The 14,374-nt window shown below is 42.1% G+C and overlaps 1 protein-coding gene across 1 annotated transcript in view; it reads right to left on the reverse strand.

The window, feature by feature from the left end:
- ppp2r5ca (protein phosphatase 2, regulatory subunit B', gamma a) overlaps nt 1-14,374 on the reverse strand; it is a 214,643-nt gene that overhangs the window by 150,057 nt on the left and 50,212 nt on the right. Inside the window, exon 3 of the mRNA XM_068038928.1 lies at nt 6,073-6,235. Within this exon, the coding sequence (XP_067895029.1) occupies nt 6,073-6,235 (163 nt within the window). The remainder of the gene's footprint in view (nt 1-6,072; nt 6,236-14,374) is intronic.

A 14,374-nucleotide genomic window follows, 5' to 3' on the forward strand; every position in this document is an offset into this window, starting at 1 on the left:
GCAAAACTCCTGCAAAACCAACTTAGATGGACTGGACACTGTGCCCGAATGGCCAAAAACCGTCTTTCCCCCACCAGGTCCCGTTTTCTCAAATGGCCAGCGTTCTAGGGGAGGACAAAGAAAATGCTTCAAAGACACTCTGAAGCTCTCTTTGAAGCGCGGCTGCATTGACATTGATGACTGGATGAGCTTGCTACCAATGGTTTAAAATGGCGACAACTTGTCCACCAAGCTGCATCATGCTTTGAGTCCAAACACCTTAATGATGAGGCAGAGCAATGGCAAAGGAGGAAAAGAAAGGAAGCAAACCCTGCACTCCGGATGCCACTACCTCATGGGACATCCTGCCCATGTGCCCAAAGATCTACGGGTTGAGAATTGGCCTGCTCAGTCACCTGAAGACCCATGGCAGAAACTAGTGACCTTGAGTAGATGTCATTCTTGAATAGAGGGACAGCAGACGATGACGACCCCTGTCTATATTAGGATAACTGAAGTCCCCCATTATAACTACTCTACAATTCTTGCACCTCTCCGTAATTTCCTTGCAAATTTGTTCCTCTATATCTTTCCCACTAGCTCAAGGATGCTTGCAAGTGTGTCATGAAGGCCCTAAATATCTTAATGGGGACAAGGGCATCAAATTTGGTGGTATCAAGTATAGTAACTGTGATAATGTAGGCAGCGCAACTGCCCATTTGCAAAAATTATATTTATATAGCACCTTTAACATAATAAACAGTTCCAAGGTGCTTCACAGGAGCAATATAAAGCAAAATTAGACACCAAGGCATATAAGGCACTATTAAGGCAGTATGCCAAAAGCTTGGTCAAAGAAGTAGATCTAAGAAGCATCTTAAAAGAAGAGAGGTAGAACGTCAGAGAGAGAATTCCAGAGTAAGGGTCTAGGCAGCAATGGTGGAGCAATTAAAATCATGGATGCTCAACAGGCCAGAAATAGACTAGCACAAATATCTGAGGGTTGTGGGGCTGGAGAAGATTACAGAGATAGGGACGGAAGAAGCCACAGAGGGACTTGAAAACAAGAATGAGAATTTTAAAATTGAGGTGTTGCTTGACTGGGAGCAAGCATGAGGGGCAAGTTGGCTGTGGTAGATTGAAAACCTACATTAAAAAGGTATGAGAGTAGACAGGCGATGGCTAGCATTTAAAGAATTAACACATGGTTTACAGCAAATTTGAGGCACAAAAATCCAGCAGGAAAAGTGATCCAACCATGCCTAACAAGAGAAGTTAAAGATTGTATTCGATCAAAGAGGCTTATAAAGTTGCCAAAAAATGTAATAAGCCTGAGGATTGGGAACATTTTAGAGTTCAGCAAAGAGGGAGCAAGAAACTGATAAGGAAAGAGAAAATAGAATATGAAAGTAAACTAGCAAGAAACATAAAAACGGACTGTAAAAGCTTCTATAGGTATGTAAAAAGGAAAATGATTAGCAAAGACAAATATGAGCCCATTACAGGCAGAGACAGAGGAATGTATAATGGGGAATAAGGAAACGACAGAGAAACTAAACAAATACTTTGTGTCTGTCTTCACAGAGGAAGATACAATAAACATCCCCGTAATACTAAAGACCCAAAGGAATAGCGAGAATGAGGAACTGAAAGAAATTAGTATTAGTTTAAAAACAAAAGGTAGTACTGGAGAAATTAATGGGACTGAAAATTGATAAATCCCCTGGACATGATCGACATCCCAGAGTGTTGTAAGAGGTGGCTGTAGATATAGCGGATGTGATCATCTTCCAAAATTCTATAGATTTTGGAGCGGTTCTTGAAGATTGGAAAGTAGCAAATGTAATGCCACTATCTAAGAAAGGAGGGAGAGAGAAAACAGGGAACTACAGACCTGTTAGCCTGACATCAGCAGTAGGGAAAATGTTTAGTTTAGTTTAGAGATACAGCACTGAAACAGGCCCTTCGGCCCACCGAGTCTGTGCCGACCATCAACCACCCATTTATACTAATCCTACACTAATTCCATATTCCTAACACATCCCCACCTGTCCCTATATTTCCCTACCACCTACCTATACTAGGGGCAATTTATAATGGCCAATTTACCTATCAACCTGCAAGTCTTTGGCATGTGGGAGGAAACCGGAGCACCCGGAGGAAACCCACGCAGACACAGGGAGAACTTGCAAACTCCACACAGGCAGTACCCAGAATTGAACCCGGGTCGCTGGAGCTGTGAGGCTGCGGTGCTAACCACTGCACCACTGTGCCGCCCATAAATGCTAGAATCTATTATAAAGGATGTGATAACTGGATATTTAGAAAATAATGGTAGAATTGGGTAGAGTCAACATGGATTTATGAAAGGGAAATCATGCATGACAAACCTGTTGGAGTTTTTTGAGGATGTAACCAACAGGATAGATAAGGGGGAACCAGTGGATGCGGTGTTTATGGATTTGCAAAAGGCTTTCGATAAGGTCCCACACAAGAGGTTAGTAAGCAACATTAGTGCAGGTGGGATTGGGGTAATATACTGGCATGGATTAAGAATTGGTTAATGGACAGAAAACAGAGAGTAGGAATGAACGGGTCATTCGCAGGTCGGCAGGTTGTGACTTGTGGAGTACTGCAAGGATCAGTGCTTGGGCCCCAGCGTTTCACAATCTATATCAATGATTTGGATATGGGGACCAAATGTAATATTTCCAAGTTTGATGACACTAAAATAGATGGGAATGAGAGTTTTGAGGATGATGCAAAGAGGCTTCAAGGGGATTTAGACAGGCTAAGTGAGTGGGCAAGAACATGGCGGATGGAATATAATGTGGAAAAATGGGAAGTTATCCACTTTGGTTGGAAAAACGGAAATGCAGAGTACTTCTTAAATGGTGAGATTGGAAAGTGTTGATGTCCAAAGGGATCTTGGGTGTCCTTGTTCATAAGTCACTGAAAGCTAACATGCAGGTGCAGCAATCAATTACGAAGGCAAATGGTATGTTGGCTTTTATTGCAAGAGGATTTGAGTACAGGAGTATAGAAGTCTTGCTGTAATTCTATGGAGCCTCGGTGAGACCATATCTGGAATATTGTGGACAGTTTTGGTCTCCTTACCTAAGGATGGATATACTTGCCAAAGAGAAAGTGCAACGAGGGTTCACTAGACTGATTCCTGGGATGGCAAGAATGTCCTATGAGAAGAGAATAAGGAGGCTGAGCCTGTATTCTCTTAAGTTTGGAAGAATGAGAGGTGATCTCATTGCAGCATACTAAATTCTTACAGAGCTCAACAGGGTTGATGCAGGAAGGATGTGACCCTGACTGGGGCAGGGGCAGTCTAGAACCAGAGGCCAGGCTCAGAATAAGGGGCAGGCCATTTAGGACTGAAATGAGGAGGAATTTCTTCACTCAGAGGGTGGTGAATCTTTGGAGTTCTCCCCCAGAGGGCTTGGGAGGCTGTGCCATTGAGTACGCTCAAGACAGAGATCGACAGATTTCTAGATATTAAAGATATCAAGGGATATGGGGATAGCATGGGAAAATGGTGTTGAGATAGATCAGCCATGATCTAGTTGAATAGCAGAGCAGTCTCGAGGGGTCAAATGGCCTACTCCTGCTCCTATTTCCTACGTTCCTATAAATGGAACTTGGCACACCTAAGGACTCAGTTTACGGAGAGTAGAATGTGGGAGACCAGCCAGGAGTTTGTTGAAATAGTCAAGACTAGAGGTATTGAAGGCATGAGTGAGGGTTTCAGCAACAAATGAGCTGAGGTTTGGATGAAGTTGGGTAACGTTACGGAGGTGGAAAGAAGCAGTCTTTACGATGGCATGGATATGTGGTCGAAAGTTCATCTCGGGGTCAAATATGACACCAAGGTTGTGAACAGTCTGGTTTAGTTTCAGACAGCTGATAGGGAGAGGGATGCTGTCGGTAGCTAGAAAACGGAATTTGGAGAGGGGACCGAAGACAATGGCTTCAGTCTTTCCAATATTTAATTGGCGGAAATTTCTGCTCATCCAGTACTGGATCTCAGATAAGCAGTCTGATAATTTAGCAACAGTGAAGGAGTTGAGAGGGGTGGTGGTAATATAGAGCTGGGTATCATCAACATACATATGAAAACTAACACTGTGCTTTCAGATGATTTTGCCGAGGGCAGCATTTAGATAAGAAATAGGAGGGGGCCAAGGATAGATCTTTGGGGGCCACCAGAGGTAACAGTGTGGAAGCGGTAAGAGAAGCCATTGCAAGTGATACTCTGATAGATAGATGGAACCAGGTGAGTGCAATCCCACCCAGCTGGATGACAGTGGAGTGGTGCTGAAGGAGGATGGTGTGGTCAACCACGTCAAAGGCTGCAGACAGGTCAAGAAGGACGAGAAGGGATAGTTTACTTATGTCACAGTAATATAGGATGTCATTTGTGACTTTGATAGCCATTTCAGTATGTGGCAGAGACAAAAACCTGATTGGAGGGATTCAAACACGGAGTCCTGGAAAAGATGGGCATGGATTGCACAGAGCAAAGCCCCACAAACAGCAACACAATAAAATATGACCAGATCATTTGTTTTAAGTGAAGGTCAGGACACCAGGAAAACTCCCCTACTCCTCTTTGAATAGTGTTGTGGGATCTTTTACATGTACCTGTTGGGGCAGATAGAACTCAATTTAATGTGCATCTGAAAGGCAGCACCTCTGATGAAGTAGCACTCACTTAGTAGGTACTGCACTGTAGTGCCAGCCTAGATTACATCCTCAAGTCTCTCGAGTGGGGCTTAGAACCCCTTCTGACTCAGGTGAGAATGCTACCACTGAGCCAAAGCAGAAGAAAGAAGTAAGGCACCAAAACAGGAGTAGACCATATGGCCCAACAAGCCTGTTCTGCCATACAAAATGATCATGGCTGATCTTAGGATTCAACTCCACTTTCCCATCTGCTTGCATACCCCTTGATTCCCTCAGAAGCCAAAAATCTGTCTATCCCAGCCGTAAATGTATTCAACGATGGAGCATCCACAACCCTCTGGGGTAGAGAATTCCAAAGATTCACAACCATTTGAGTGAAGTAATTTCTCCTCATCTCAGTTCTAAATGATCGACCCCTTATCCTAAGACCAGCGGAAATGATTTGTCTACCCTTTTGAGTCCCTTTAGAATCTTGTATGTTTCAATGAAATCATCTCTTATTCTTCTAAACTCCAGAGAATACAGGCCCAATTTACTTAGCCTATCATAGGACAACCCCCTCATCCCAAGGACCAATGTAGTGAACCTTCGCTGCACAGCCTCCAATGCTAGTATATCTTTTCTTAAAATGTGGAGACCAAAATTGCACACATTATTCCAGATGCAGTCGCACAAAAACCCTGTTTTTGTAGCAATATTTCCTTATTCCTGTACTCCAACATGCCATTTGCCTTCCTAATTGCTTGCTGTACCGGCATCAACTTCCTGCATTCCTTGTACAAGCATACACAAGTCTCTTTGAACATCGACACTTGTTTTACACCTTTTAAAAATATTCTGCTTTTTTATTCTTACGATCAAAGTACATAACTTCACACTTCCCTACATTATACTCCATCTGCCATCTTGTTGCCCACTCACTTAACCTGTCTATATCTCTTTGCAGCCTGTGTCCTCCTCACAGCTTACCTTTCCACCTACCTTTGTATCAGCAGCAAACTTAGATCCATTACTTTGTCTCTTCATCTAAGTCATTAATATAGATTGTGAATAGCTAAAGCCCCAGCACTGATCCTTGCAGCACTCCATTATTTACTGCCTGCCCCATTAATGCCCAATTTTTGCTTCCTGTCTGTCAACCAATCATCTATCCATGCTAATATATTACCCCCAACTCCATGAGCCCTTACCTTGCCAATTAACCTTTGTGTGGCACCTTAGCAGTATCCAGATACACTACATCTACTGGATACATACAAGGAACCAGCAACAAGACAAAGACACAAACAGGTAACAAATGATTTCTGCTGACTTTCCATGAGCATCACAGGATATTTACTAGTCTGGAAAAAAAGTAGATGCCTTAAGAGTTAAACAAAGACTGAACACAAGTGTTACCTTTCAAAGGTGGTAGTTTTTGTAGTTCCCTGTTGTTACTGATATTGAACCTAGAAGAACTCTGACGCTTTTCTTTCTTCACTACTGCTGTAGGACCAGGAAACTTTATCTTTGTTAGCTGTGTAGTAGGAGGGGTACTGTTGTTGGGCCTCTTGTTTGAGGTCTGCAAAAAAAGATTTGTATTTCTCAGTCTTACTGGAAAGTTTAGATTGGCGACCAGCTTAATTAATGATTCAACTTCATGACGTATAAACTCTTCAGAGCCCAAATCATTCACAGCATTTAAAATATTACAGCTTTTTGAAAGCTGCAACTTTTACAATTTAAATCAAAATGGTCAGTAATTCAGTAATTTTTCAAATATCACTTTCATGTAGCTAATTTCAAAAATATTTTAAATATGGAGGGAAACTAGTCTATGTCAATATTTTCAGTATTTCTTAAGGCAAGTCAAATAGCATATGTGGAAAGTTAAAATTTAACATTAAAAAGACTTAAAGATAAGGATATCATACACTTCATATAGTTATAAAATAAGGCAACAGAATAGTTTTTAGGAAATAATACTAAAGACAAATAGTTTTGATCAGAACTTAGAACTTTTGGAAATAGATCAAGCTTTCAACATAACTGAGGTCTATGTAGTTTCCACTAAAATCAAGTGTCATAAAAAAAAACATTCTTTTGCCTTATTAAATGCCACCAAAAGACTAAAACACAAGCATAATGTAAAAAGATGCAATGCCAATTATAATGACAGAAATTAAGATAATTTATGTTTGCATTCTGTTCTAAATGGACATAATCTTTATACTCTAACTATATTGAAAAATCACGAAAAACTGAAATTTTAAGTTCATTCAGCTTTACAGTTAACCAGTACATATTTCCAAATACTTATGTTTGATTATTTTTGGTAAAGGACATCAAATCTTTCTTCTCTTAACTACATACCATCAGCATGAGGACATGAAAATTGTTCCAGAATCTGTCAATAGTACTCTTATGCCAGTTATTGGGATAAAATATGCAAGAGCATCTCAGGGCTCTTCCTTTTCTTTCACAAGCAGTCTCCATCAGATCACTGATCCCAGATGAGATGAGAAGCAGCACTGAACCAAATATACTGCCGTGGTGGACTCCAGGTCTTACAGCAATAACATTACAAATACCATCTACGGTGATCCAATTATTCTACATTGACCCACGTATTCTGAAGTCAGAGTGGTGATCAGTTAGCACCCAGTGATTGAGATAGTCTAATGAGATATTCACTATGAGCTTGTTTACAATTTGCAGTAGCGATATTGGTCTGTAGCCAACATCTCTAATTCTTTCTTGTAGAGACACAAAATGACCTCGATAATAACCCCAACAGGCGGGAGGAAATTAAAAAGTGAAATTGACATAGCTCGACTCCAGTCCACCACACACAGCATGCCACCATTTTTTTTTTTAAAAACAGCAGCAGATATCAGGGTGTCAAGTGCCCCTCCTTGCAGAGGCAGGACATTTAATTAACATATTTAAACTGGGCTCCCACAGTGCAATTAGAGGCCCAATTTAACATTTACCGGTACAACATGGATTGGGAAACACTGCAGTGAAACGAATGCATGAACTTTTAGATTTTTTAGATTTAGATATACAGCACTGAAACAGGCCCTTCGGCCCACCGGGTTTGTGCCGACCATTAAACACCCTTTTATACTAATCCTACACTATCCCATATTCCTATCACATCCTCACCTGTCCCTGTATTCCCCTACCACCTACCTATACTAGTGGCAATTTATAATGGCCAATTTACCAATCAACCTGCAAGTCTTTTGGCTGTGGGAGGAAACCGGAGCACCCGGAGGAAACCCACGCAGACACAGGGAGAACTTGCAAACTCAACACAGGCAGTACCCAGAATTGAATCCGGGTCGCTGGAGCTGTGAGGTTGCTGTGCTAACCACTGCGCCACTGTGCCGCTCTCCAAAGTAAAGTGCCTCTTTTAGCAGTCCTTGAGGGTCAGGAGGAACAGCGATTCCCCCAGTCCCTTCAAGGGTGCCTTTGGCTTCCCCAGCCCCAACTGCAAACATCCCCCAACCCACCATCCCCGACCTCCCACTAGCAGGCCTCTCTCCCCTCCTGATCACCAGGGACTGTCCAAGGGTGCCCGGCTGTGGCTTCCTGAGAATAGTGTCCCCCCTCGTCCGCTGGACAGGCTATCCATTTGGCTGGCTGCCAGGCAGGAGACGAACACACAAAACGTTAATGAGCTCCTGCTCTTTTCAGCCTCACCTGCACCCTTCCCACCAATGTTGGGGCCAATGTTTCTATTTCAGAAGGATTACCAATTAACGAGTTGAAATGGGTGAACTGATTCGTAGAATCATAGAATGATACAACACAGGAGACCATTTGGCCCATCATGCCAATGTTGGCTCTTTGGTGATTGCTTTGAGTATAGAGGGATCAAAACCTGGCTGCAGCGATAGTCTAAAGCTACAATATTTAAACTTGCAGAACAAGAACTAAGTCATCCATTAAACCCTCAATTGCTGTATAAATAATCTCATTCTTTGGTATATCTAGTATTCTGCTTATGATAGAGACTAGATTGATGCCAATTGGTTATTTCAGTTTATGGTTATAAATGCTAAATCAGTACCATCATAAAGCAGATATACCTAAAACTCTGCTCAAAAGGAGAAGCAAATTTAGATATCTCAAGTAGTAAATATTTGCTTCGGCTTCTCACCCTCAGGATAGCCCCACTGCTTCTACTTGTCACAATGATCATTTTGTCTTTTGCACTGTTCTGATGAAAGGTCACAGACCTGAAGCATTAACTCTGTTTCTCTCTCCACAGATACTGCCAGACTTGCTGAGCATTGAGGACTCTGTGTTTTTACTTAAGAACACCTCCTTGAGCTACACAAGAAGATGGAGTCAGAAAGCAGAGTGGGATGGTAGTATAGGGCTGGAGGAGGTTAGAGATATTGAGTGATGAGGCCATGGATGAAAATGTTAAATTTGGAGAAGGGGAGGCTGGGAGCCAACGTAAAACACCTCATTCAGTCCACAAGAGCAACCTCAAGCCTCTGGTTGTCTTCCATTTTAATTCTCCGCTCCACTCCCACTCTGACCTCGACCTTCTATACTGTTCCAAAAAAGCTCAACGTAAATTTGTGGAACAATAATTCATTTTTTGATCAGGCACTTTACAGCCTTCTGGATTGAATTCAATAATTTCAGATCATAACCACCACCACCATTTATTTTCGGATGGCAGCTCTTGGTAATGGTTCTGTTATTCCCATTTACACCACCCATTTTTTCCTTCTTTAACTTGCCCCATAAGCAACCCTTTTGCCTTGCATCATCATCCCCTGTTATTTAATCTCTCCTGCCTTCCACAGGCCTTCCCTTTTGTTCTCCCCCACCACCCCACCCCCCCCCCTTGCCTGTTCTCCCTCTAACATTTTCCAGTTGTGATGAAAAGTCATCAGAAGCATTAACTTTGTTTCTCTCTCCACAGATGCTGTCTGACCTGCTGAGCATCTCCAGCATTTCTCCTTTTATAACAGAATCTTGTCCTACTTCATTGTACTTACTTAGCCTTGGATGACGATAGATGATTTGAAAAGAAATGTCAAAATTAATTGAAGTTCCTCTTCCCATCGCAGAAGCAGACTTTTCTAAATTCAATTAAAATTTGCTCAAATAATAGATAAGACTTCACATTTGCTATGTTCCAATCTGAACAATGGTAACATTACTCAATTGGCTAATAAGATTTACCATGTTAGTAGGAAATGGAAGAACAAGAAAGTGATATTAACAAAGAACAGTACAGCACAGGAACAGAATATTCGGCCCTCCAAGCCTGCGCCGATCATGATGCCTGCCTAAACTAAAACCTTCTGCACTTCCGGGGTCCGTATCCCTCTATTCCCATCCTATTCATGTATTTGTCAAGATGCCTCTTAAACGTCGCTATCGTACCTGCTTCCACCACCTCCCCTGGCAGCAAGTTCCAGGCACTCACCACCTATTGAAGTAAAAAAAACTGAAGTGGGAAACAACAGATCATAAAGACCTTGGCCACCAATTCCCACCCTAGCCACTGTCTTAGTTTGAACTGGACGGTTTATAATCTCAGCATCCTATTTGACCAACCCAATATTATCTCCATCACAAAGACCACCTACTTTCATCTCTATCCATCTGCTGCTGAAACCATCAATAGAGATGTAGTGGCAGACATTTAAGGGGATATTTCAGAATACACAGAATAGATATATTCCAACGAGAAAGAAAAATTTCAAGGGGAGGACCCACCATCCATGGTTAACTAAAAAAGTTAAAGATAATATCAAACTTAAAGAAAAAGCATATAATTGCGCAAAGATGGGTGGCAGGTCAGACTATTGGACAGAATATAAAAAGCAAAGAACTACTAAAAGATTAATAAGGAGGGAAAAATTTGAGTACAAGAGAAAGCTGGCAAGAAATATAAAGACTGTAAGGGTTTCTACAGATATTTAAAAAAAAAGTTAACCAAGTGATCATTGGTCCTATAGAAAGTGAGTCTGGGGAATTAATAAGGGAAAATAAGGAGATGGCAGATGAATTGTACAGATATTTTGCATCGACCTTCACTATTAAGGATACAAGTAACATCCCAGAAATAGCTGTAAATCAGGAAATGGAAGGGAGGGAGGAACTCAAGAAAATTACAATCACCTGGGAAAGTGGCACTGAACAAATTGTTGGAGTTGCGGGCTGACAAGTCCCTGGGTCCTGATGGACTTCAACCGAGGGTCTTAAAGGAAGTGGCTAGTGATATAGTGAGATAGTTGATGTGTTGGTTTTGATTTTCCAAAATTCCCCAGATTCAGGGAAGGTTCCGTTAGATTGGAAAATAGCCAATGTAACTCCTTTATTCAAAAAGGGACGGAGAAAGAAAGCAGGAAACCGTAGGCCAGTTAGCTTACCATCTGTTGTAGGGAAAATGTTAGAAGCTATTAAGCAAGTTATAGCAGGGTATTTAGAAAAATTCAAGATAATCAAGCAGAGTCAACATGGTTTTGTGAAAGGGAAATCATATTTAACCAATTTATTGAAGTTCTTTGAAGTAACATGTGCTGTGGATAAAGGTGGATGTACTGTACTTAGATTTCCAGAAAGCATTTGATAAGGTGCCACATCAAAGATAATTGCGGAAAATAAAAGCTCATGGTGTAGGGGATATCATACTGACATGTATAGAAGATTGGCTAGCTAACAGGAAACAAAGAGTAGGCATAAATGGGTCATTTTCTAGTTGGCAAGATCTAACGAGTAGTGTGCCACAGGGATATGTGCTGGGGCCTCAACTTTTTACAATTTATATAAAATGACTTGGATGAAGGGACCGAAGGTATGGTTGCTAAATTTGCTGATGACAGATAGGAAAGTAACTTGTGAAGAGGACACATGAGCCTACAAAGGGATACAGATAGATTAAATGAATGGACAAAGATTTGGCAAATGGAGTATAATGTGGGAAAATGTGAAATTGTCCATTTTGGCAGGAAGAATAAAAAAGCATATTATCTAAATAGTGCCCTAATGCATGAATCACAAAAGGTTAGTATGCAGGTACAGCAATTAGGAAAGCTAAGAGAATGTTATCATTTATTGTGAAGGGAACTGAATACAAAAGTAGGGAGATTATGGCTTCAGCTAGACAGGGCATTGGCGATACCACATCTGGAGTACTGTGTACAGTATTGGTCTCCTTATTTAAGGAAGGATGTAAATGCCTTGGAAGTTCAGAGAAGGTTTACTAGACTAATAATGGGATGGGCGGGTTGTTTTATGAGGAAAGGTTGGACAAGCTAGGCTTGTATCTGCTGCAGTTCAGAAGAGTAAGAGGTGACTTGATTGAAACATATATAAAATTCTGAGGGGTCTTGACAGGGTGGATGTGGAAAGGATGTTGCCTCTTGTGGGAGAATCTAGAACTAGGGGTCACCTTTTAAAAATAGGGGTCGCCCATTAAAGACGAACTTGAGAAGAAATTTTTTCTCTGAGGGTCGTGCGTCTTTGGAAAACTCTTCCTCAAAAGGCAGAGTCTCTGAATATTTTTAAGGCGGAGGTAGATAGATTCTTGATAAGCATGGGGGTGAAAGGTTATTGGCGGTAGGCGGTAATGCGGTGTTGAAGTTACAATCACATCAGCCATGATCCGATTGAATGGCGGAGTAGGCTCGAGGGGCCGTGGCCTACTTCTGCTAATTCATATGTTCGTATGTTCATATTATTCCTTCATGACCTCCAGACTTGCCTATTCCAATAAATCTCAATCTACAACCCTCCTAAAGTCTGCGATCATTATTCCCCCTCCTATATTTACATAGCACATTTAACGCAATATAACATCCCATGATGCTTTTCAGGAGCATTATGAAACAAAATATGGCACCGAGCCCCATAAGGAGATAATAGGTCAGATGACCAAAAGCTTTGTCAAAAGGGTAGGTTTTAAGGAATGTCTTAAAGGAAGAAAGGGAGGTGGAGAGGCAGAGAGGTATAGGGAGGGAATTCCAGACCTTGGGGCCTAGGCAACTGAAAGCATGGTTGCCAATGATGAAAACGAGTAAAATCAGAGATGCACAAGAGGTCATAATTAGAGGAGCGCAGATATCTTGGAGGATTGTGGGGTTTGAAGAGGGGCAAGGCCATAGAGATTTGAAAACAAGGATGAGTATTTTAAAATCAAGATACTGCTTGACCAGGAGCAAATGTAGGTCAGTGAGCACAGAGGTAATAGTGAAACGGGACTTGGTCCAAGTAAAGACACGGACAGTAAAGTTTTGAATGACCTCAAGTTTACGGAGGGCAGAATATGGGAAACCAGCCAGGAGTGCATTGGAATAGCCAAGTCTAGAAGTAATGAAGGCATGAATAAGGGTTTCAGCAATAGATGAGCTGAAACAGGGGCGAATCTGGGTGATGTTACGGAGGTGGAAATAGATGGTCTTAGGCAATGGCACGAATACGAGGTTGGAAGCTCACCTTGGGGTCAAATGTGACTAGTTTGCGAACAAACTGGCTTAATCTCAGATTGTTGCCAGAGGGAGAGATGCAGTCAGTAGCCAGGGAACGGAGTTTGGAGTGGGGACCGAAAACAATGGTTTCAGTCTTCTTAACATTTAATTGGAGAAAATTTCTGCTATCCAGTACTGGATGTCAGATAAGCAGTCTGATAACTTAGCAACAGTGAAGGACTCAAGAGAAGTGATGGTGAGGTAGAGCTGAGTGTTGTCAGCATACATGTGAAAACTAATGCCATGTTTTTGGATGATTTCGCTGAGTGACAGCATGTAGACGAGAAATGGGAGGGGGGGTGGTCAAGGATAGATCCTTGGGGGACACCAGATGTAATGGCGCAGGAGCAGGACGAGAAGCCATTGCAAGTGATTCCGTGGCGACGATCAGATACGTAAGAATGGAATCAGGCGAGAGCAGTCTCACCCAAGTGGATGACAATGGAGAAGCATTGGAGGAGGAGGATGGGGTCAATCATGTCAAATGCTGCAGACAGGTCGGGAAGGACGAAGAGGGCAAGTTCACCTTTGTCACCGTCACATAGGATGCCATTTGTGACTTTGATAAGAGCTGTTTCGGTACTGTGGCAGGGACAGAAACCTGATTAGAGGGATTCAAACAGAGTTCCAGGAAAGATGGGAATGGATTCAGGATGCAACAAACACGTTCAGGGACTGTGGAGAGGAAAGGGAGGTTGGAGATGGGACAGTAGTTTGCAAGGACGCTGGGGTCAAGATTGGATTTTTGAGGAGAGACATGATGACGGCAGATTAAAGGAGAGGGGACCAACACCTGGAGAGAAAACCGTTAACAATATTGGCTAACATGGGACCAGCAGTTTAATGGGAATAGGATCAAGGGAACAGGAGTTGGATCGCATGGACAAGATGAACTCAGAGAAAGCATGATGGGAGATAGGAGAGAAACTAGAGAAAGATGCAAGTTCAGGGCTCGGGTGAGGGGAACATTATAGGAAGTTTGGCCAGGGCCAGGTGGACTAGTGGAAGGGATGGACGTGGCAGAGGCAGCTGATCGGATAGTCTCTATTTTAATGACAGAAAAGTCCATTAGCTCCTCACACTTATTGTTGGAGGGGAGGGTGGAGGGGATGGGGAAAGGAGTTCAAGATGACCGTTTGCAGTAGAGAAAAGCAGCACAGGTTATCTTTGCATTCCAAATGATACTGGAATAGTGAGCAGTTTTAGCAGATGACAGC

This window comes from Heterodontus francisci, chromosome 9, assembly GCF_036365525.1.
Source record: "Heterodontus francisci isolate sHetFra1 chromosome 9, sHetFra1.hap1, whole genome shotgun sequence".
Lineage (NCBI taxonomy): Eukaryota > Metazoa > Chordata > Chondrichthyes > Heterodontiformes > Heterodontidae > Heterodontus > Heterodontus francisci.